This window comes from Xyrauchen texanus, chromosome 25, assembly GCF_025860055.1.
Source record: "Xyrauchen texanus isolate HMW12.3.18 chromosome 25, RBS_HiC_50CHRs, whole genome shotgun sequence".
Taxonomy (NCBI): domain Eukaryota; kingdom Metazoa; phylum Chordata; class Actinopteri; order Cypriniformes; family Catostomidae; genus Xyrauchen; species Xyrauchen texanus.
Window position 1 is genome coordinate 18,428,349 of NC_068300.1, and position 25,211 is coordinate 18,453,559.

Below are 25,211 nucleotides of genomic sequence, written 5' to 3' on the forward strand. Positions count from 1 at the left end.
TTTTATAATTTTGTGAATTATACAGGGGGCCTTCTAATTATTTTAGTAGTTGTTCATCATTTTGGTTACATTTTAGGTTTTTAAAAAGTGAACAAATCAATGTATTTAATAAATATTATATTACATATAATTTGTAAAAAAAAAAAAAAAAAAAAAAATCCTAATTTATACTATTAAATGTCATGTAGCATGACATTTAGTTGCAAATACTAAGCATAGACTGAATCGATATCATTCAAGTAAAGATTGCGATGCATCGAAAAAAATCTATATTTTTACCCACTCCTAAAATAGACACTTACAGAACTTCCTGGAGTGTTCTAACCATCAAAATAAAAGCTTGAGGGTTTTAAAGGTGCACGACTGAAATACGTATATTAGTGTTTTATTTTAATACTGATGATTTGGACTGTAATTACTTTTAAGTTTGCTGCTACATTATCCAGTAGACTAGTTAACTAAAGTGAACAAAGGTCTTAATGGGCAATACATTTAAGTTAAATAATGTGTGGTTGGAGGTTTTTGTTTCTTTACATATAAAAGAGTACCCCCAATTAGTTCCACACAATGAGGTAAAGATATTCAAACTGATTATGCAAAAAAACAACAACACTGGTATTGGATCATGATTGGTATCGGACGATACTTAGATTTCAGATATCGGTATAGGATTAGAAAAAGAAAGTGTTATCCGTGCATCCCTAGATTATTTGTGAGGTGTTGTGGACCGATTAAAGGACAGCATTTTTACATTGTACAGCATTGTCTGACAGACAGTGGATTCCTTTAATAAACTGTTGCAGAAGAAATAATATTTGAATGCCATAAAATGTTATATGCAGAGCAAGGATTGCTCTGAGACTCCAAGCATTCCAGTTACATTGAAACGCATTATTCTGCAACAGGGATGCACATTTTATAAGCGGTGTTGTGCCTTATGTTGGAACGTCTCTTCCTATTTATTTGTACCTCCTATTTATTTGTTGTGCATTTATCAGTTTTCCTATTGAAGGGCTGCACAAAGCATCAATTGCATTTACTAACACTTTCAATTATGATATGACTTTTTGCCCAGTGCTATTGCATAAGATTAATTGAAAATAATAGTAAAACTGGTTTATCGTAATTTTTTTTTTTTCTCCATCAGGCATTAATTTAACCATCAAAAACTCCTTAATTGGAAGCTTAATTCTATCAGTGCATGAGTTTTGATGGTTGTATTTTGATTGAATCTCTTCTTCCCATGTTCTTTAGCTCAAACCACTTGGAGAAGAAATTGGAGAAGAAACTGGAGAAGGCAGAGACTCCAGTCTATAAAGAGATGTCTGTGACCTCTGCCCCTGTCACAGCCATGCCACCCACCCCCTCCTCAACACCACCTGGCCCAAATCCTCAGCCCAGCTTGGTTACTCCTGAAGCCACCCAGTCTAGCACTGTCCCCTTAAGCACCACGGCACTGGTGAGTTATAGCTTCACACACACTGACAATTATATATAGACTTGCCAAGTAGTCAGAGGTCAGCGGTACTTGGTCTTACTTATCAACTATGGAATCCATCAGAGTTGTTGCACAATATTGTTCCAAACCCATATGATTTTCTTTCTTCTGTGTAATACAAAAGGAGATGTTAGCCTCAGTCACCATTCCCTTTCATTGTATGGAAAAAGATGCAATGATCGTGACTCTGTCAGTCCTTTTCATTCTGTGCAACATCATGTTTTGTGTTCATGAATGAAATTCATATGCATTTGGAACTTGTCATAAGGTAACACTTTACAATAAGGTTCCATTTGTTAACATTCATTAACAACATTAGTTAACATGAACTAACAATGAACAATACTTATTAAACATTTATTAATCTTTGTTAATATTAACTCCAACATATACAGTTTTAAAATGAAAATTGTATTAGTTAACATTAGTTAATGCACTATGAACTAACAATGAACAATTCTGTTTTTATTAACTAACATAATAAATATATTTGTTAATTGTTAGTTCATGATACCTAATGCATTAACTAATGTTAACGAATGGAACCTTATTGTAAAGTGTTACTGTTTTTTTTTTTTTTTACCTGATTAGACGCTTTTCCACTTTTGGGCAAGTGTGAGCCTTAGACCTTGAGCCGCAATACCAAAATCGATTTGCGCTCCCACCATCGGGCCAATAGCCCTGCAGGGTTGCCCTAAACCCCGCCCTTAATAGATTTTCCTGGTGCCAACGTCACACACCCTGCCCATTTTAACAAGCAAGAGGGAAGCTCAGTCTAGTGTTATCTAGAATATCGAGTTTATATCTTATTTAAACATTAGCTAGCTAGCAAGATAAGGAATGATGTCTTGACACTTAATTTTCCCACCCTTCCCTACTTGACTTGCTTATTATTTTCAAATGTTTGTCTTCACATCAGGAACCTCGAAAGCTTAGTTATGCCGAAGTATGTCAGCGACCACCCAAGGATCCTCCCCCTCAGTCAGCAGCCTGTTCCAGCCCCAACAATGCAACTGCACAGCCTCTGAGAGAGCTGCGTGTTAACAAGGTGGAGGAGCAGCCCTCCAGCCCTGCAAATAAACAGGAGCGGCCTCAGGAAACGGGGGGCAACTACAAGGCCAAGGAGGGCCGGCCAGCCCGTGACTCCCAGGGCTTTTCCCGCAGCAACGGACCCCCAAGAGCCAGTACAGGGGGGTCCAAACTACGAGAGCAGCAGAGACGCCCTCCATTTGGCCATCGCAGTTCCCCCCAGGGAGGTTCCAGACAGACTGGAAAAGAGCAGAACATCCCCCCTATATCGCCAAAGTAAAGACTATGACAAGAAATCCTTAATGTCTAAATATTTACACACATAAAATATATATGTAAATATATAAATATATATATATATATATATATATATATATATATATATATATATATATATATATATATATATATATATATATATATTTAGATAATATTTCATCATATATATGTATATATATATACACACATGTGATGAAATATGATCTAAAAATCAAAGTTCAAATGGTATTCACCTCTCCTGCCTGGAGCACTTCCAGAGTCTCATGAAGTGACAATGCATAGACTGGGGTATCCAGGCAAATGGGCATCAGTCGGAAGCAGTTTATGCCTGTTGAAGGACTACATCAAATAGGGGAGAAAAAAGTATGCTTCCAACTTGACAATGTCCCTTCAGAATGTAAATCCATGTGGGTTTTTTGCTCTTTTATTTTCCTTAAAAGATGTGAGGTCTCTCTTAGCCCTGCTGGGTAGAGGTGAAAAGTAGGCAGTCTGATGGCCCTGTCGATGATATTGATTTGTGGTCTGCAAAGAGCATATGCACTAAGTCAAGGAACATGCATAAAAGATAATGTTACGTACTTATACAAAGATATCACTTTGACATGCAATGATTCATCTTTCTCTTTATTTTTTAATTTGCTTAATTTGCATCACATGACACTGGGTATAAGACCTGGGTTGTTTGACCGTGTAAATGAACCTTTGAGTGAAAGAATGTGGTTTGCTCTAGAGTTGAGTAGTCTGCTTTGGGATTTATATCCCATTTAGAATAAACAATGCGTGCTTGAGAGTGGATTGTTTCGCAAGTATTTTTGGGGGTGACAGTGGGGTTTGCTCTGGAGTTTTGCATTAGTTTGTGTGACAAACTGTAGCTTGTGGTAATTTTAGTATGCTCCCAGAATCAGAGTGCTTTTTTAAAAATGCATTACATGCAGTATAAAGATCCATTTTGGAGCCTTGTTAATGATTCGGATATATTGCCTACTGTCACTTCATGAAGTCAAGCCTGCCAATTATGATGCTGGTATATCCACTGATTTGCTGATGGGTGTTTTTTTTTATTTTATTTTATTTTTTTTATTGTAATTGTTTTTGTAGTTAGTTACCAGCAGCCTGTGAATGATAACTTAACAGTCAGGTAAATAAGTGCGCAAGTACTTTGTGTCATCTCAGATTTTGTTTTTGTGCATTATCCTCACTGAACTGCTTCTGAGCATGCTCAAATATCTTGATAATCAGTTAGGCTCTTTACTATGTTTACAACATGGTGTGGTGGTTTGGGCTAATGCAAAGAAAAGTCTAGAATCATAATAATAATAATAATAATAATAAGCTAGAATTAAGCTAATTGGCTCTCATTTTCTTTCCTGTCATAATCAGTACGTTCAGGGTTGTTGATGGATTGGATGGACACAAAGATGATATAGGTCAAGATGGATTGACTCCTAGTTTGTTTGCAAGTCTTTCCATCATTCAGGTGGATGCTGCACACTGGTGGTGGTTGAGGAGATTCCCCCTATACTATGTAAATGCTTTGAGTGCCTAGAAAAGCACTATATAAGTGTAAGGAATTATAATTACTATTATTTTTTAGCTTGAAACCATTGAAATGACAAAATATGGTTACCACTATTATATTAAGAATCATGGGAATTGTAAATCAGGGCACATTCAGCACATTTTTGTGTCAGCAGAGTGAATGTTGGCATTTCACTTTATGGTCATTCAGAAGCCAAAAGCAGCAGTACTTGTCACTTTTGAAATCATTTAAAATGTTTGATTTAATTTGTTTTGGTCCTGTGCATATTTAATGCTCAGAGTGGTTCCTCTGGCTCTCGGTGTCCAATTTCATCTCACTATCTATTCATGTCAGCTACAGCACCAATTCTGGTCATTATGTGAACTTCCAATTTGGCAAAGCTTTAATGTTATACATGCCAGCCACCGTCATTTTATGCCACTTTGTTATTTCAAAGAGATGAGGTTTACAGGAGAGTTGATTGTTATATGCTTGGTAACCCCTAAATGTGTACTCCATTAATTGTAACACAAATTCCTTATTTAAACTTGCATTTCTTCCCTAAAAAGAGTGTTTGACTGTGGGATAAACAGCAGTATCTGGGGATAAAATCCTCTTGTAATGATTGGTACACTGTTTCTTATAGGGCTGCCATGGTAACGTGAGAGAGGCCAATGCCAGTGTGTTCCTTTTGATGAGGTGGTATGTGCTTGGGTAATTAGGAACTTGACAGTGGAAACATTTATCTTTGGGACTATGAAAAGCAGGGACACTTTTGCAGTGGTGAATTGGTGCTGTTATTTGAACGTTTAATCTGAGGATACAGTATTGCTGTTAAATTCATTGTAAATATTGCTTTTAAAATATTGTTTTTAATTTATTTTAATTCTGCTGTCCATCCCCCACCCGACCCCCAGTCCTTGTAAGTTGTTATTGTGACTATGTACAAAATGACATTGGGAGAGAATCACAGATTTAACATATTTGCTTATTTTTGAGATTTCAGCAGAGAAAATACTTGATGCATTTACTATAGGCTTAGTAATTCGGTAAATAACAAATCACTGGGGCTCTTTTTTTGTTTTGTTTTCCTTAATAAATATGAGAAGCTAGTGGTTTAGCGTAATGAAATGCACTAACTTGTTAAAAAAAAAAATCTTATGATGTAATGTGAAATTATACTACGAGCATAAGGTAATGAAATTGATGTTGACAGGCTTGCAAAAATCTACAGAAAATAACAAATTTCTCTTAAATGTTTGGGTTATTACTGTTAATTGATTTAGGGATTGGTGTGGCAAGGGGAATAATTATATAACAATGGATAGAAGTGTATGAGACACTAAATTCTAGCTGTCTGCATAAAATGTCACAAAAAGAAAATAAATTATTTTGTTTTGGCCTTAGTTTTGGTTTGTTCTTTTGCACTATTACTATGTATTATTATTAATATTACTGTATCATATTGCTCTATTGTCTTGTCAAACTGTCCTGTGTTTCCTTTTATCTAAATGTCCAGGGACCGGTTGCACCAGCTATACGTAAGTCACATCTTACGCACAACTAAATATTTGAATTTTGCACCATAAACTTTAGGACATAACCCTACTTATAAACTAAACATTTACGGAAGCCTCTTGACCAGGAGTAAGGGATGGATTAAAAAAAAGTAGACTCAATGACATCAGTAAACTCATATTAAGCATGACATTTTTCAATCATTTCGACATACATTATGGGGTTGACATTTATATGGGATCAATTCCATGCCACATATATTTGCAAAAATATAAAGTATTGCAAAATAAAATAAAGTTTTGCAAAAGAAAAAAAGTATTGAGCAAAAAAAAAAATTTTTTTTTAAACAAAAATTAAGTATCACAAATGTAAAATAAAGTATCGAGAGAAAAAAAGTTTTGCAAACAAAAATAAAGAATGGCAAAATATAAATAAAATTTAGCAAAAACCAAGATATAATTAACTGCAAAAATCAATGACTGTTGTAAAGATACTAAAGAACTTTGATCCTTTTTTATTTTTGCAACAGATTTTAGGCAGCAATGATTTTGCCACACATCTTTTTCTTTGCAATGCCTACTAATTATTTTGCAATGCTCCTTTTAATCTGCATTTCCATCACGTGTGAGCTCGTGATACCGTTTTGCCTTTGCGCTTCACTTTTCTCTGCGTTTCACTTTATGGCACTGTTTTGACGTGGGGGTGGAGTCAGGGGATTGGGGCGTGTACAACGGGCTCGGTGATGCCTCCCTGGAAGTTACGTCATTAGCTTGAGACACAGCTCAAACATCATGGCTGAGCCCAGGTATGCAGGTGGATCGCAGGTATATAAAGTTGATTGTTTCCTTTTATTTAATTAGCATTAAATGTGCTTTAACAGCGTTTGCTTCAGATAAAGAAGTTAGAGATCAGTTAAAGCGGTGGATTTATTAGCCATACTCGCTAACATAGCCAGCATCTGCAGTTTTTTCTCTCCCAATTGATTGGACTATTGATTGATTCTTATGTTTATTTTATAGATTATAATTGTCTATACCATAGTATGTTGTCTTCTAAAAAAAAATGTAAACTCCATATTTAGATGTAACATTATCACTGTTAAAGGAGACAATAAATAGATTACAAATAAAATGTTAAACGATCGTAACAAACGTGCATGTGTTCTGTCTTTAAAAATAAAAGTTTTGAAATATAAAATGTTCACATCCCCTATATACTTAACCCTGCGTTATGTGGCATGGGGGGCGTGGTCGTGTGTCGGTCTGCGGGAGAGAGAGAGAGCGGTAAGGCTTGTCACCTGGTTTGTAATTATCTCTAACACCTGTGTCTTGTTGTAGTGATACGGAGAAAGACATTTAAAGGGACGCCAAGTGTCGAGAGGGAGAGAGTGGATCCAGAAAGCTCCACAGACTGAGTGTGATATTGTTTTGTTTATGTTTACATTTCTACGGCGGTGACCGTCGTATGTTCGTGAAAGAAATTAAAGTGCTGATTTCAAACCTTCTTCGCTGTCTTCTGACTCCTCCATTGCTCAACGAACCTGTTCACAAGCTACTTAAGTTCTTACAATGCATTGTAGACAAAATGTACGTGTATCTAGGTCATCTCATGTAATGATTTGCTATGTCACATTTAGCAGAGAGAATATCCAGATGTCGTGACGAATCTTATTAGTGTTCTGACTCAAAGCTTCGGTCATATTCAGGCAGCTCAGGGTCAGCAGCAACAACAACAGCTTTCTCCTGCTGTTTCTCTGCCTCGAGTATACTCAGCAGGATATAACCAGGTTATCAGCACCTACTCTTAAGAATCATTCTGTTAAATTTGTTTTGCTTTTGCACAGTTAACATAAGTGATGTTCTTTTATTGTTTGTAGATAGTTTCCTGGGATGCTTATGTTACGATCGTTTAACTTTTTATTTGTAATATATTTATTGTCTCCTTTAACAGTGATAATGTAACATCTATTTATATATTTTTAAATATGGAGTTTAAATTTTTTTAGAAGACAACATACTATGGTATAGACAATTATAATCTATAAAGTAAACATAAGAATCAATCAATTGGGAGAGAAAAAACTGCAGATGCTGGCTATGTTAGCGAGTATGGCTAATAAATCCACCGCTTTAACTGATCTCTAACTTCTTTATCTGAAGCAAACGCTGTTAAAGCACATTTAATGGCAATTAAATAAAAGGAAACAATCTTTTTTTTTTTATTGATCAAGAACAGAACAAAAAACATAATGTACATCTACAATGGCATTGGTAAGTACAGGTAAATGAGTATTAAGCAAGGCACATATCAGATAAAATAAAATAAATACATTCAATGTAGGCCTATAAAATACAAATACAGAGGGGTCTCTTTATTCCTCTTTTAAGAGCTCAAGGTCTCTTATTATTCCAGCCAATTTCTGGGCCTTTTTACTTTTCATACATTCCAACGCTGGAAAAAAATTACAAATCAATTCTCTTTTAAATACAGAAAAATAAGGTTTCGTCTTCATACATTTGGACTTATGAATGAAAAATGTGCCCAATATCAACATTACATTAAAAAGAAATTCATTTCTTTTCTCGTCCAACAGCGCTCCAAACATAACATGTTTCCTAGCAAAAGTGGGCAGTGAGTGAATCTTAGATTCAACCAATAAGACATATTTTCCCAAAAAGTATTTGAAGAAAAACAAGGAAAAAAAAGATGATCAGTTGTCTCTATCAATTTGACAAAAAGTACAGGCATTTTCTTCAAAATTAAACCGTTGTCTTAAAAATTCACTTGACTGGTATACCCCATTTAATATTTTAAAATGAGTTTCCTTAAACAATCAACTTTATATACCTGAGATCCACCTGCATGCCTGTGCTCAGCCATGATGTTTGATCCGTGTCTCAAGCTAATGACGTAACTTCCAGAGAGGCATCTCTGAGCCCGTTGTACACGCCCCAATCCCCTGACTCCACCCCCACGTCAAAACAGTGCCATAAAGTGAAACGCAGAGAAAAGTGAAACGCAAAGGCAAAACGGTATCACGAGCTCACACGTGATGGAAATGCAGATTAAAAGGAGCATTGCAAAATAATTAGTAGGCATTGCAAAGAAAAAGATGTGTGGCAAAATCATTGCTGCCTAAAATCTGTTGCAAAGATAAAAAAGGATAAAATATCTTTAGTTTCTTTTACAACAGTCATTGATTTTTGCAGTTAATTATATCTTGGTTTTTGCTATATTTTATTTATATTTTGCAATTCTTTATTTTTGTTTGCAAAACGCTATTTTTTTCTCTCGATACTTTATTTTACGTTTGTGATACTTAATTTTTGTTTAAAAATGTTTTTTTTGTTTGCTCAATACTTTTTTCTTTTGCAATACTTTATATTTTTGCAAATATATGTGGCATGGAATTGATTCTATACATTTACACTCGTTGACATTTATGAGAGAAACGTTTAAGCGTCTCTTCAGCATGAAACCGGTCAAACGGTGCAGTTTTCAGGGTGCGTCGCCCGGTGTCAAGTTTCAACACATACTATATGTGATATTAAAATGAATAAATGTCTATTTATTGTATTACGTATCGTCTGTTAATGGGGAAATAATTAATTACAGCTGATAGATACGTGAGCATTGCAAACAAGGTTTGAACATCAACCGTAACTAGATCAAATTGAAGCTGTTTTTTGGATCAATACAGGTAAACGTCATATTGTGTAACTACGCATTATTTATGGAGAGCTTACGTCATAAATTACGTGAGAACTTGAGTACAGTTGGTGCAACCCTACCCAGGTATACTTCGATTTTATGCGTTCCGCATTGTCTCGCCCCCGGTCGACTGTGTTGCCTTTGTGAGTAGTAGACTGTTCTGACCACTATAGGATCGCGTTCGACGCATGCGTACTACAACTGCATTCGACACTTGGCTAATTCCAAACGGCTTTTTAGCGCCTTTGAAGGGCACTGCGGGAAAGGGACACCACACGAAGGGGTGGTCCAAACGAGAGTGGGCAACTCAAGCCCTCCACGAAGGGCCCTTCCACAAGGCCGTTAGCGAAGGGTACGTGCGATTGTCACTTTGACGATGTAATTTGGCCGTGTGTAATCACGTGACCCTGGGTGACGTCTCCTCAGGATATATTTTATAGCAAGGTTGTTGATCAGAACACATTACATATTCAAACCATAGACTGGTTCAAACGCTCGGGCAAGCAATATAGGCTATATATAACAGATACTTCTCCGTTGTTTATATTCATCCTCATACATATGATATTAGACAGCCATAAGCAGAGATATACTCAAAAAACAGGGTGCATTTTTTTCTGAAGGCTAGTCTAAACCCTTAAAAATTATTATTTATTTATTATCAAGACCTCTCGTGTACCAAAAAATGTTCCACAAGAAACTTTTATGTATTTTAGATACATTTGTGTACATATATATTATTTCTGCTATTATCATTATTATTAAAACTGCATAAGTAAGCAATTTTAAATAAGACACAAAAGGCAACGTTTGGGGGGAAAGCTATTACAAAGAGTGCTTGTGAGTTACATTGCTTTCAGACTTCTTATATTTCCTAATATGTATTGCTTTATTTTATTTGAGACTTTATATGTATAACTACTACTCAGAAGGGTGAAACTTAACGGATGAATTTCACAAAACCCGTTTGGAAATGGAATATAATTAAACCCATAATGAAAATGAATAAATTATATTAAATGTTAATATTTTTAAGTGGTTGATTTTCAGGAAAATGGTTTCACAAAGCAAAATAAATAAATGGTCCTAAAATAGCCAAAAATCTATATGGCGGATGTAAAAAGAAAGTCCCGCCTTACAGGTAAAAGAGACAGTCATCCTTTAGATACAGACGTTACCTGGCAGTTAACTCGAGAATGCGCATGCGCATAAACTAGACCAGCTTTTTTTTTTTTTTTTTTTTTTTGCATAATCTGAGCTAAAGAAGCACCGTTTATAATACCATTGTTGTCAGATTTCACTGTTGAATTTAAATATGTTCATTACTTGTAATCTTGACCAAAGGTTATGGAGATTTCGGTCTTTCCCCATTCCACTAGATTGGAGCTGTACTTTTAGGCCGCTTGTCTCCATAGCAAGTAGCTGGCCGGCAGCGTTCCCAAAATGACCGCCAAGTGGACTGACTTGCCTTAAAAAGACTTTGGTGACATTCCCTCAGCACCAGGCCCATCATGTCTAAAATGGGCACGAACAACGATACGGTATGGAAAGTGAGACCTTTCACACATACAGACGTACATGACTCATTTTAACCGTATTTCTAGCCTATCCTCGCTAAAACTGCGATTCGTTGAATAAAACAGACCGATAAATTAAGTTTTAAATACAAACGATTTGTTTCTCATATCACTTCCTCTCATGACGTCACATTGTTTGTGTTGAGCGGACACACTCGCACATTCGCTTCAAACCTGCAGCTGTTTTCACTTCGTTGAGGTACCGAATCAAATCTTAAACATATTTGAATATGTACTTTATCTTGTGCTATTGTTATGTCTATGACTAAGAAGACTCCAGAGGTAAGAAAATATGTTATTTCGCGTCCCGGGTGTCGAAACTAGCTCCAAATGGCTAGTGCACTCCGGCAGGACATTCAGCATACAACCACAAGCCGGAGTAATAAACATAAACGCAACACTGTCTTTTTGTGAGGATATTACATTTCGATGCAATAACACGTCTTTGTTTCGTAGTACCATGAAGCCTGCATATTTTGGACTTTATTTGCTTGTTTAAGCTTGAATGTCTTCGCTAGCTGAGCTGTCATGATGCGACCTTTTGTTGACAGCATAACAAGACAGGAGGCGGACTGCAAACAGCGCTTTTATGTTAATTATTTGCATCTACATTCTGTATGCATGTTTTGATCAACACTATTACTGCATGGTCGAGCGTTTCAATTGGCTGTTATACGAAAATAACCAAACATTTTGAGCATACATAAATATAAACATTATGGCTGCAGCCTTATAAAGCCCATCAGACGGAGTTGCCACTTAAACAGTCATACAGTGAAAGCTCCCAAAACAATACAGCTTTTAAAACAATGTAAATGTAAACATGGCAGCTACTGTAAGCACACACCCAGTTCTAAAATTCAACTTGGGTTCTCTCTGCTCAGAATGATTGATTCCCAATGCAAAATTTTCTTGTATTAACATTATACTCTTTTATTTATTTATTATTATTATTATTTTTTTCTCTCTCCCTCTCATTTTCAAAGCCTTCTTATCGAGGTGTGGTGTCACCCGTTCTAGGTGAAATGTTCTTTAGTTCCACATGAGCTCTACTATGTGGTACATAATGCAGAGTATTCAGAGCAAATACTCACTGTCGGAAAGGCTCATTCGAACCATAGCAGCCATTCGCTCCTTCCCACATGATAATGTGGAAGATCTTATTCGCAGGGTAAGTTGTGTGACCAAAGCTTTAATAATAAACTGTTATGTTCTAAATAAGTTGTTTGATTTATCAAAAGTCTCCCTTCACAGGGGGCAGATGTCAATAGGATGCATGGCACACTGAAGCCTCTACATTGTGCCTGCATGGTGGCTGATGCTGATTGTGTGGAGCTTTTGCTGGAGAAAGGTGCAGAGGTAAAACATGCAAGACAGATTTGTAACCAGACTAAGTCCTGTCATTTTTATGAGCATTGAAATTGCAGATGAATCCCTAAATTTAGTGTTTTCACTGCGCAATTTCTGTGTCACTGTTGGCAACAAACCGAGTTTCAGAAATAGGCCTAATAGAGCACAACAGTGCTTATCCACTTTTTCAACCTTGGTCCGGATGTATTTTTCCCATTAATTTTTACCTTCGGGATTACATAAAATCCTTCAGAAAAGTGTTCTAAGCCATGAACCAAACCAACCAGCTCAGATGAGAATTACAACATGGCAAACTTTGATTTGAAGCTAAAAGTATTTGAAAATCAGACTAAAGGAAAAAGGTACAAGACACAAGGGTATGAACTACAATCCCATGAAACATTGCAAATGAAGTAATCGAAGTAAAAAATTATGGAAAAATATAGAACTATTGATTTAAAGTATATAAGATATATACTTGTACACAGATATATAAGTAGTTTGAGAGTATAGGACAATTGCATCATTCACAGTATGACATGCAAGTGGGCAGTTGCTGCAGCACTTATTTGGCGCACTTTTGGTGTCATTGATGGTGTCGTTTTTCAACTGGAATTCCTCTATTAAACTTGATTTCTAAAAATTTTTATTTGAAATAACACAGACTGATGGATTTGAACAGAATCATATACCATCGATTAACAACCCCGGAGCTCACAGAAGGACTCTCTTAAAAGGTTCATAATTTAGCGTTAAATTCTCCTATGGAAAGAATGAATGGGATTTTTACTTCTGGAACCCGTCTGTTGTGCTTTATTGTATGCATACGGAAGCCCACATAGGTTATGTATTATTATTATCATTAATATTATTATTAATATTATTACATTCTCTTCCACCAAGCAGCTGATTCTCTTGGAACTTTAAAGAAAAAAGACTACATAATCCTCCTAAAGAACTAAATGTCGTCTTTCTTAAAAAAAAAAAAACCTTAATCAATTCTTTCACCACTGTCTCTAACTGCCCTCTCTGGTTGTACTTCTCTGAGCAAATTGTTAACTTTATATTGCAATTCTTTTCATAATATTTCCTTTTTACACTGTTAAATCTTATTAGATGATCTTACTTTGAGTTAAGGAAATTGGTTTGCATGTAATGTTAACTAGTTACACTTAAATCTAACTCATCTGTGATTAAAGTATCATTGTTTTTATTTTATTATTTAAATTGAGTTATTGCATATCAAATACAGTATATTATGACAGGAATCTTGGTTAGTCATTTCTTACGTTGGATTCTCCTATGAACTTCTTAGTGCACATAAATCTGCACTTTTGCAAAGTAAAATTGAGTAAAAAAGAATGGATTAAATTTAACAGGCTCCAAGTTAACCAGAGGTAACACTAACCACCATAATGCTGACTTCCCACTAATCACAACTATCAACCAGCTACAGTAAAAGTCATAAGTATTAAAGCTATTTACATTTTTGAACAGTTATTCTTTTTCTACATAAGTTTCTTGTTTTGATCAAACATACACAATTTATTCAAGCGCAAGGGCTTATGGGTATTCTACACAGCTGAACATTTTTACCTTATCTTTTTGAGTTAGTAGTACTTGAAGCCAAAATGTAAAGAACGTATATATTTGAGTTATGATTCTAAAGTGTGACATTTCAATACTGTTTTATTAGGACCACTTAAATATATATATTTTTTGTATATTAATGACAGCTATAAGGTTTAAAGAGTAACGGTGTCTTAATTAAAACTATTGAATAGTAAAAAAATTATTTATTTTTTTACAATTTGTGATAACTGTTAGTATTTACAGTGTAGGAGGAATAGCTTTTGCTAAATTCGCTTTATATAAAAGCGTCTGCTAAATGAAAACATGCAAATGTATTATTATTTCTCTCTTTTTTTCTCAAGATCAGAAAAATAATAATAATCCTTTGGCTCTGTGGGCTTCCATATTTTTGGAAACTATTATTAAAGCAAATTTGTTTGGTGCCCCTGATGGCACAGAAATTAAACATTGGCCTCATGAGTTGTTAATGCATGGCAGTCGTCTTGTTCTTTCACAGGTTAATGCCTTGGATGGGTATAACCGCACTGCACTGCATTATGCTGCAGAGAAAGACGAAGGTTGTGTGGAGCTGCTGCTGGAATACGGGGCCCAGCCAAATGCACTGGATGGCAACAAGGATACCCCACTGCACTGGGCTGCCTTTAAAGATAACCCTGAGTGTGTACGAGCTCTGCTGGAGAGTGGCGCATGCCCCAATGTTCGCGATTACAACAACGACACGCCCCTTAGTTGGGCAGCCATGAAGGGCAACCTGGAGAGCGTGCGTGTGCTGCTTGAGTATGGTGCTCAAGTCCATGTCACCAACCTAAAGGGCCAGACACCCATATCCCGGCTGGTAGCACTGCTGGCTCGAGGTCTGGGCACGGAACAGGAGGAAGAGTGCCTTGAGCTGCTTTGCCGTGCTGCGGGGCGGTTTGAGATCCGCAAGGCAGATGGCTCCTTACCACGTGAGCTCAGTAAGGATCCTCAATTACTGGCTCGACTCACTAGTTTGGTAGCCCAGCCACCTACGTTGCGAGCACTGGCACGCTGTGCTGTGCGCAGTAGCCTGGGAGTGCAGTTCCTCCCCACTGCCGTCAAACAGCTTCCCCTTCCAGAGTCAGTTAAAGAATATGTGCTCCTCAGAGACTGAGGGCAGGGTATGTGAGGAAGAGTGAAGACTGTCCTTAATAGTAGATGTCATCTGTGTATGTGAACAAGTGATTGTATTCTGTTGTAATCAGACTGCAATCTGAAGTGTGTGTACATATACAGTGAGTGAATAATGGAGGAAATTATGACACTTTCTTTTTTGTTGCTATAATGTCATCAAACACATTCAGACTTGGGTTGCTGTACGATCATGTGATGCAGAGAAGTACCAATCTGGTAGGACAGAGATGCACGGTAATGCTGAGATGCCAGAAATGTATGAACCGGTTATGTTGTTAACATCTCCGCTCAAACTCAGAAATATATGTAAAATCCTCTAATTGTAAAAAAAAGAAAAAGAAAATAATTGACTACTATTATTTACCAGTTAATCATATGGAAACAAAATCATTAAAAACACTTTAACATAGCACTTAAGTTATAATCCTATATAAAGTTTGTGTTGCAAACGTCTAAAAAAATATATATATATATTTTTTTTTTTGTTAATGTGTGCAGTAGTATTTGATTATTTTTAAAACCTAGTTACTTATACCTTATGCTCAGTTTTAAAGTTAAATAAATAGACATTTTTATGTTCAGTTATTTTATGAGGTGTCCCAGCCATCAAATATTAATCCATCTTGAAAGGTTTTGGAAAATGAAAAATGTGGTAAACCGGGCACAAAAGGTTAATTATATTTGTGGTGTATTGTCACTTTGAAACAGGACAATGAAAAAAATCTTCTATAATGGCATCTATTTCTGTCCATCTACCACTTTAATAAACAAGTTCATCAAAAATATTTCTCAATGATAATTCCACTACTACCCGATTTAGAGTGTTTGAATGATACATCTTTTCTTTGGTGCTAATGATTGCAGAAAATGAGCTGTGATTCAAGTATGAAATGAAAATATAGCAGACCTTAACAAGAATTTTCAATGTCGATATTGGGAATATGTAATTCACAGTGTTTAATCTGCGGTTTGTCATGTTAGTTTGATCATTCCAATTTTTGGCAGACAATGAGAGGGATGTCTAAAAGGAATTAAGGTCAACACTTGTATCACATCTTGTAAAACTCAAATATTTTTTTCAACTGTTTTCATTTAGCTGTTGTCATATTGCTTGATTAAGAAGAACGAAGTGCTTACATCTGAACTAGTTTCATACATGCAGACTTATAAGTAAAAGCCTCCATGCATTTTGCAAGCGTATTTGCTGCAGTTATTTCTCAAAGTGTGTGTGTGTGTGTGTAGAGAGAGAGAGAGAGAGAGAGAGACCGACTGACCAGTAGAGGGCGATGGAATACTACATGACATAAAAAGCAGTAGAATTACCATAACCACTGCCCATAGGAATGTGTTCTTGTGCAATATTTTGCCTCGTTAAAAAGTTAAATAATGTGTAATATATATATATATATATATTTCTCTGAAGGACCAATATGTGAACAGTATACACTGCGTGCACAATTATTAGGCAAGTGAGTATTCTGATATTATCATTATTTCCATGCACATTTTCCAACTCCAAACCACATAAACTTGAATACTTATTGGATTCAACCATTTTCGTGTTGTATGTATTTGTGTAATGAGGGAGGGTGTAGCGAAAGTGACTTCCACCTTATATCAATGTGTACATGGTTATTAGGCAGCTTCATTATCTCAGATAAAATGGGCCAAAAAAGAGATTTAACTGACTGAAAAGTCAAAAAAATGTAAATGCTCCTCAGAAGGATGCAACACTCTTGACATAGATGAACTATTGTGGCGTGACCACCGGTTAATCAAAGGCTTTGTTGAGAATAGTCAACTGGGGTGCAAATTAACCGCAAAAGACTTGAGGAGAATTCAACGTTAAGCTACCAGGAACCCATTATACTCCAGTGCCACCATATTCCATTACTGCAACCTACCAGGAGTGTCCAGAAATATAAGGTGCGTTCTCAGAGACATGGCCAAGGTCAGTAAGGCTGAAACATGACCACATATATTCACAAGTTTAAGTGTCAAGATTGGGCAAAGAATTATATGAAGACAGATGGTTTTATGGACCGATGAAATGAGAGTGACTCTTGATGGAGTAGCCTGTGGCTGGATCATTAATGGACACATGGCACCACTTCGAGTCTGATGCCAGCAAGGTGGAGGAGGGGTACTGGTATGGGCTACTATCATTAAGGATAAGGATGAGTTGGACCTTTTCGAGTTGAAGATGAACTCAAACCTACTGTCAGGTTCTGGAAAGTACTTTCTTCAGGCAGTAGTACAGGAAGAAGTCCTTGGAATTCAAGAAGGCCATGATTTTTATGCATGACAATGCTCCATCACATGCATCCAATTACTCCACTGCTTGGATAGCCATCAAGGGCCTCAAAGATGTCCAAATAATGACTTGGCCCCCTTCCTCACCTGACTTGAATCCTACTGAGAACTTGAGGGCCGTTCTCAAATGTGAGATACAGTTGGGGAAGACAATAAACCTCTTTGAACAACATTTGGGAGGCTGTGGTTGCTGCTTCAGTGAAAGTTGAATGTGAACAGATCAAGAAAGTGACAGACTCCATGGATGGAAGGCTCATGGCAGTTACTGAAATGAAGGGTGGCTATATTGGTCACTGCATATTATTGAAAGGCCAAACATTTTATTTAATTGTCATTTTGTGTTACTTATTTGTTGCACCTACTCTAAAAAATTAGAATAAACAATTGAGTTGGCAGAAATTATTTTTGTAATTTAGTTGCCTAATAATTGTGCACACTTGTATATTCCCCTGAGAAAGACAAAACTCACTTTTTCTTTGTTAAACATTCAGGTTTGAGGTTCAATAACATTTTGGATTGACTGAGAGCATTGTGTTTGTTCAACAATAAAATTAATCCTGAGGAATACAATTTGCCTAATAATTGGGCACGGTGTGTGTGTATACAGCACTGCCCAAAATGTTTAGGCAGTTGTGAAACATTTTGTATAATTAGGACGTTCTCAAAAAGAATTCCATTAATATTTTATTTATCAATTAACTTCATACAAAGTCCAGTAAATTTGAAAATAAACTTAATATTTTTTTTTTGTGACCACCCTATGCATTTAAAATGGCACCAATTCACCTATGTACACTTGCACACAGTTAACTTCAAGGTTGTTGTCATATGGATTTTTCCAGACATTTTGAGGCACTTGTCACAGATCTATGCATTTAGACTCTATCGATTGCTTCTGTCACTTCATGCAATCCCAGACTGACTCAATGAGATCCAGGCTCTGTGGGAGATATGCCATCTGTTGCTGTCCCTGTTCTACTATTTGCAAAAGGAATGTTTGAGAATCTAAAGTTTATATTTCCTATTGACACACTGAAGCAGAAGATATCAAATAACATCTTAAGACAAATGTTTTTGTGAAACATCAAATGTGCCAAAAAACTTTTGCGAAGTACTGTGTTTGTGTGTATTCATATTAGCTCTTCAGGAATGAGTCATCCTAGTTATAATTACCTATATTACCTAAATGGCCAAACAAACATCTTATGACACCATTAATTACTAACACTACATTATACTGATTAATTTCCCTCAGCAGCAAAAAAAAATTACATTTGATTGTTGCTTACATTTCCTGTTTGTTTTTAGATTGAAAAAACAATCTCCAAAACCACACTTCTTGAGTTTTTGAATAGGACATTGAAAAAGAGCACTTTTTTTATTGTATACTTTAATTTTACTATTCTTTTGTTCAGCATGTACTGTTTGTTTTCCATCATGCTTTATTTAAACTCATGTCAACAGGATGTCCTCAAAGAGAATTTAAATCAGTCAGGAAGGAAACTACAGTAGGACTGAATAAAGGCCCAGAATCTTCCTTTATTTTCAAAGCCATCACCAATCACCTTCAGTTTTCTGTCAGTGCCGTATTATTGACTTAATTTTACTAATCTGATCATATATATTAAAACTCCAAAATAATATGTACATAAAACTAGGTGTTTACAATCAGTAGTCAAAGACTGCATGACTACGACTAAAGATAGGGGCAATGCCATTAAGTATGTATGGTCTTTGGGGCTGAATGAATAATTAAAAGCATTGCTTCCTTTGCCTATTCTATTCCTAATTTATGCCAGAATAATAAAAACGTCTGTAAATAGAGACATTTTAATTCCCCATATTTGTTCCACATCATTCTTTAATCTATGTCTTTATGATATATATATTGCCATTTCCACATATTTGTTCTTGCTATATTTAAAGTTGCATCTGGATGTACATTTTTACTATGCACAACGAGGAATAATCATTTTGGCCATTACCTATAGCCAAGAGGACTACTGGATTACTATTGGTCTGACTACAGCATCATATGGTTCAGGTTTGCATTATGTACATTTACAGTCTATATAATTGTATTAAGATATGCGGTAGTTCCCTACCGATTGAAGGCTACATTATATCTCATTTCATCTATCCGGGTCAAATATATCACTACACTACACGCCCCAGGTGAGTGTTGATGGAGAGGGTCTGTTGTGACGTCAACATCTCGCGAGGCTTGACTGGGATGGGCGTGTCAGATTCCAAGAGAGGAGAGGGAGAGAGAGAGAGAGAGAGAGAGAGATAGAGGCGCCGTGGTAAGTTTGTAAACATTCTTCTTCTGTCAAAAATGTCGAATTGATGGTTGCCTTTATTTGAAACCCTTCTCAAGTGTTATTTATATCTGATAATAAAAAATGGTTGTCTGTGTTCGAGAGTAACTTTTATGAGGCGAATGTTCGGCTGTCAGAATGGCAGTGGACTACCGCATAAAGACTGCAGCTCGTCCAGATTTGTGCTGTTGACATGCGAGGGCAAAAATATTAGGAATACAAAAAATGCCCGCACGCCGTCACGTATTACCCAAAATATGCTATAACAATATGACTTTATTTTTTGTCAGTAATAAGGGTTTACACTGATATAAATAGCAAATAAGACAACACAAAAGTCACGCAATTTAGTTTATATGTTTCAAAGTACCCTCTGCTTACTTTTTTTCTGTCGAGGGTAGAATGAACGGCCTGTGCACTGGAAGTCCTTGAATTATTTTTTTGAGTGGGATTTCCGTCCTCCAATGAGACTTAATTATGGTTCTTGATTAACGTGTATTGTAGCGAATCAGCAATCAGATCATTTCGATTGACATGCATGCGACCAATCACAACAAGCGATGGGCGGGCACATGCGGGAAAAGGCTGGCTTTAAAGTTGGCACGTTCGCATAACATCAAGTTTGCATAGGATTGCTAAATAGTTAGCGACTTTTAGTTTCGGCGAGGGGACTGAAAAAGGAAGATCTTTTTTTAGTCTTGTGCAGCAATCCAGCACACAAGGTTGAAATTGCACATTAATATGTCTGAAAACTATATTTAAACCTAAAGCCACCAACTCTTGTTAATTCAGTTGCCACAAGCACATTCCTTAATAAAAGTTGTATTTTTGCATGCAAACGTGCATGTCTAGTGACTGAAAGAGAGTGCACTGCTGAGATTTGCTAGTAGTGTTGCTCCTCATATGTTAAATTAAACTTCAGGTACTAACGTGCTCTTTGTTGCTAAAAGTTTTCATGAATTTCTGTTATTACTATTTCATTAGGACATATGTTCACCTTAAAGGTTTTTGCCAAGAAAAGATAAGCCCTACACAAATGTCAGGAATGTACATCACATAAGCAAATTATTCAAATTTAAACAATGTGTTTTAAAACAGACAAATGTTGATGTCTGAACGAATTTGGATTATTAGCCAAGATCATTCAGACAAACTGAGGGTTTCATAACTTTGCACATAATGTATATGGTGCAAAACACCTTAAACAGCTGGATACAGTCAACCTTATTTCATCTAAGTGTTTAAATGGTCCATTTTAGTGCCTATATAAACCATCTGTATGTTGGAGGACCTTTAATTGTAGATATAGGGAAAATACATCATGCTCTCAGTAGACATATTTGTATGTGCACAGGTGAGCATTTTTGCAGCTGTTACAGTAATTGCCTTAAAGTGGCTTGATTAATGGCTTGGAGCCATGCTTGTTGCTAATATGTGCTGTACCTCAAGGCTGTACAACTGCAGTGGTTCACTATGTGTAAAATGAAGACGTTTCACAGGAAGGAACTTCATATGCCAGTTTGAGGTCTTTCACATGATGCAATCTAGTGTTTTTCAGTGCTAAGTCACCAGTTACATTGTTATATTGTGCTCAATGATTAAAAGTCAGAACTGTAAGGACAAATGAAGGGTTATTATTATCATGTAAGTTATCCAGGCAACAGTTGTATACAGAATAGTGTGGTTGACCATGCGATGGGTGTCCATATTAAACAATAGAGGATTACAACAGATCAAATAGCAGACTGTTTAAACAATTCTACCCTTTTCCCCACTGTGAGAGAGACAAAAATGGTGAATTGTCAACAGTGGTTGAGGTGATTCTGGGCATCTGCTGTTCTAAAGTTATGTAATATTCAGTTTGCTCTAAAAGGTGTGTCCAGCTCATGAAGCACTGGGACTTTCGAAGACTGCGGGAGTCACTCCGTTGTGGAAATAATGAATGGACAGTGTATGCGACTGGAAAATGTTTTCCAGTTTTGGCAGGCATGGTGGGCTTGATGAATGCAATGCGACAGAATTCTTAGATTTTGGGATCATTCAAATATGATGCTTACATGCCATCGTGCTGTTATAATGTTAAGGAAAACAGCAGAAAATGGCAAATTTGAGTTGGTCTGTCCATCCTAACTTAATTAGCAGCCCTTTCAGAAAAATTCCAGATATGAATGGAATATTAGAGTTTGTGTAATGCATATATAAAAGTCATATTTTGCATTGTTTGTAATAATAAAGCAGGATATAACTTTCTTGGTGTTTGCCACATGCAGGTGTGGACATTAGGTGTCACTGTGTTTTTGGCTTGTAACATGTCTAATATTGTTATAATGACAAAATAAAGGGGAGTTCAGGATCACATTGTTGACAGTTTCATAGCATTGTGTATTTCATCACCATGGATTTAGCACTGGGCACACTACAGTCATGCAGACATGCATATAGAGTTTCATTTGTTCCATTTTCCAAAGCTCAGATTCACTAAGGTTACATAGACCATTTGTCCCCAATGCGTTCGATCCACACCATCCTTGGACTTTACCTGTGAGTTTCCGAACACCCTCCGACACCATTCATTCCATTCTCCACTCCCTGCCCCCCCGTGGCTCTCTTTTTATGGGGTCTCCCTTACTCTCTGGCAGCTCACACTCAAGATTCCTCATTCTTGGCTCCAGCTGGAGCTATTAATACAGTTTGTTTTGTCAGTTTCCTAGCAGACAGCATCAAACAGTGTATGCCTGAAGCTGATTATAGCAGGGCCTTGCTACACAGTCCACCTGCTGAGTTGGAGAAATCCAAGTAAACAGCAGGATGCTTCTTGTCCCTTTGCTTGTCTGACCAATACGGCCCAATTGATCCCAAGGAACCGGGCTGTGATGCAAAATGCAAAACAAAGGGTTTCTATGATCATGGAAGACCTGGAAATATGAGGGAACTTTACAATTGTGATTTACAGGCCTAGAAATGTCATGGATATTAATAAGATCTTAAACAAATTTTCAGAGTTCAGTAGAGCGAAACAGTCTGGTTCTGTAAAAGAAGTAAAAATCCCATTAGTTTCTTCCATAGACTATTTGATTTTCAATACTAACTTATAAACCATTGCATAAAGACATATCTTGAACTCCGAGGGTGTTCATCAATGGTATATGCTTCCACTGAAGCCATCCATCTGCGTTATTTCATCTTTATAGTGGAATTCCTGTTGAACAACAACATTACCCATGGTCCAGCAGAGAAGGCTTCACCGATCAGAGAACTGCGGCCAACAAAGCCCACAAAATAAGCCCGGAAGCGACCGGCCACTCCCATGACACACTCTGAATGACACAAACTAATCAGTCTCCTTGCACTCTCAAACTACCTATATATTTGTGTATATCGGAATATTTTGCTTTAAACGTAAACTGTATTGCTTTTTATACTTACTGTATAATCAACAAACTAAAATTAATAGTTTTATAAAAACCAATTAGCCAAAACATGAACCAATCACAGGTGAAGTGAATTATGTTGATCATCTCCTAACAAGGCCACATATCAAGGTTTGTGTAGATTAGATGGTAAGCGAACAATCAGTTCTCATAATCAGCGTGTTGAAGGCAGGAGAAATGGGCGGGAGTAAAGACCTGAACAACTTTGACAAAAAGCATATTGATATGGCCATACAACTGGGTCAGTGCATCTCTGAAACGGCAAGGCTTGTGGGGTGCTTCTGGTCAGCAGTGGTGAGTACCTACCAATATTGGTCCGAGGAGGGACAGACCACAAACCGGCAACAGGGTGTTGGCCGCCCAAGGCTCATTGATGCGCAAGGGCAACGAAGGCTATCCTCTCTGGTCCGAACTGACAGAAGGTCTACTGCTGCACAAGTCACAGACCATTTTAATGATGATTACTGGAGGAATGTGTCACAACACACAGTGCATCGCACCCTGCTGCATATGGGGCTTCGTAGCCGCAAACTGGTCAGAGTGCCCATGATGACCCCTGTCCACCATCGAAAGTGCCTACAATGGGCCTGTGAGCTTCGGAGCTGGATCTTGGAGCAGTGGAATAAGGTTGCCTGGTCTGATGATTCCTGTTTTCTTTTACATTACTTGGACGTTACCTTGGGAAGTGATGAGACCAGGATGAACTGTGTGAAGACGACAAAGGGCGTGTGATGCTCTGGGCAATGGTATTCCGTAATAGCAGTGGCCTCTTTCAGCAGGACGATGCACTCTGCCACACTACACACATTGTTCGGGATTGAGTTAGAGGTCGACCGATATATTGGATTTACTGATTAATCATGGCAGATAGTTGCGTTTTTTAACTATCGGCTATTGGAAAATATCAACTTTGATAGTTTCCGATCTTTCTGTCGTGGAGAGTATATACTCTACAGCAGGGGTGGGAAACTATTTTGGTAAAGGGGCCACATCAAGCTTTAAGTAGTGCATGGGGGCCACATTGTTTTATGATACAATGTTTTGCATTGATTTGTTTTTTGTAATTTTTAAGCCCAGAAATAATTGTGTACTCGATTTTCTGAAGTGTATCTGTGACTAATGGGACCATTCTGCAATTGTCTAAAGTATTGTATTTCTATACAAAGGTAGATACTTTTCTATTTTCTAGGCATTAAAAAAACTGAATAAAGGCTGAGCTTATACATTTATTTTACCATCTCTACTTACCTGTTAATTTATTGTTCAATTTAACACTCTACACATCAGGGGTCTGTTTTAATATATTTAAAAAATTGAAATTCATAGAACTTTTAATGTTTGTCGCAAAGCGTGCAAGTTTACGTATTTTTTTTCTAAAACATTACCCATTAACATACTAAAAGTGGCATGATGTGGGTCTCCTTGATGGTTTGACTTAAAGCACATAACAGAATTACACAGTCTGCATGACTATGATAAATGATTTCTGCAGGAGTTACATTAACATAGCAAAGGGACTTCAACATTTCTAAATTGCACAAATAAAAAATACATATACATATTTGTCTCTGGCTTGCTTTTGCTCGCATGTCAATGATGCCGAGATCTACTTTTATATTTAATTTAATCACTGAGAAGGTTTACCTGCAAAGTAGCACCAAACATCACAAGCAGCCTCAAGAAAGGACACAGAGTAGCTGTATAACACTTTTCCTTGAGCAGAATATTGCACTACAGATCACTATGTTTGTTCAAAGGGGAAAGCGAGATAGAAAAGCACACTCGCTTGCATGGTTGCCAGATTGCACAAAATAAGTGTAACATTAGGCAGAATGTTTCCCATTTGTGCAAGTATAAGTCTCAAACTGGGGGTGTTGCACCTCTTATCTGGCAACCCTGTGCATGTTAAACGCTTGTGGAGAC

General features: G+C 36.8%; 4 protein-coding genes across 6 annotated transcripts in view; 3 read left to right on the top strand and 1 right to left on the bottom strand.

Moving 5' to 3' along the window:
• Positions 1-2,844, top strand: part of LOC127618395 (la-related protein 4-like) — a 36,203-nt gene extending 33,359 nt beyond the window's left edge. Inside the window, 2 exon segments of the mRNA XM_052090821.1 lie at positions 1,255-1,459; positions 2,418-2,844. Coding sequence (XP_051946781.1) covers positions 1,255-1,459; positions 2,418-2,807 — 595 coding nt within the window. The 3' untranslated portion in view covers positions 2,808-2,844.
• The window catches only part of zgc:158263 (ceramide kinase family protein), an 867,176-nt gene that overhangs the window by 159,486 nt on the left and 682,479 nt on the right, over positions 1-25,211 (bottom strand). The window lies entirely within an intron of this gene.
• LOC127618407 (ankyrin repeat and SOCS box protein 8-like) lies at positions 10,986-16,420 on the top strand. Of its 3 annotated transcripts, none has more exons than XM_052090841.1 (4): positions 10,986-11,095; positions 12,118-12,302; positions 12,386-12,490; positions 14,571-16,420. In XM_052090841.1, the coding sequence occupies exons 2-4, from the start codon at positions 12,174-12,176 to the stop codon at positions 15,204-15,206; spliced, it is 870 nt and encodes a 289-aa protein (XP_051946801.1). In that variant the 5' UTR covers positions 10,986-11,095; positions 12,118-12,173; the 3' UTR covers positions 15,207-16,420. The 3 variants fall into 3 exon arrangements, with proteins under 3 accessions (XP_051946801.1, XP_051946799.1, XP_051946800.1); XM_052090839.1 differs by lacking the exon at positions 10,986-11,095 and adding an exon at positions 11,200-11,330; XM_052090840.1 differs by lacking the exon at positions 10,986-11,095 and adding an exon at positions 11,445-11,541.
• Positions 19,788-25,211, top strand: part of LOC127618403 (cyclic AMP-dependent transcription factor ATF-7-like) — a 45,792-nt gene continuing 40,368 nt past the window's right edge. The window contains exon 1 of the mRNA XM_052090833.1: positions 19,788-19,842. The gene's annotated coding sequence lies outside the window, so the exon portion shown is untranslated. The remainder of the gene's footprint in view (positions 19,843-25,211) is intronic.

Excerpts from the sequence above, each read along its gene's own strand:
- LOC127618407 (XM_052090841.1), top strand. The coding sequence starts at position 12,174 with ATGAGCTCTACTATGTGGTACATAATGCAGAGTATTCAGAGCAAATAC. Across the intron at positions 12,303-12,385 it reads TGGAAGATCTTATTCGCAGG|GGGGCAGATGTCAATAGGAT; the intron begins GTAAGTTGTGTG and ends CTCCCTTCACAG. Across the intron at positions 12,491-14,570 it reads TGCTGGAGAAAGGTGCAGAG|GTTAATGCCTTGGATGGGTA; the intron begins GTAAAACATGCA and ends GTTCTTTCACAG.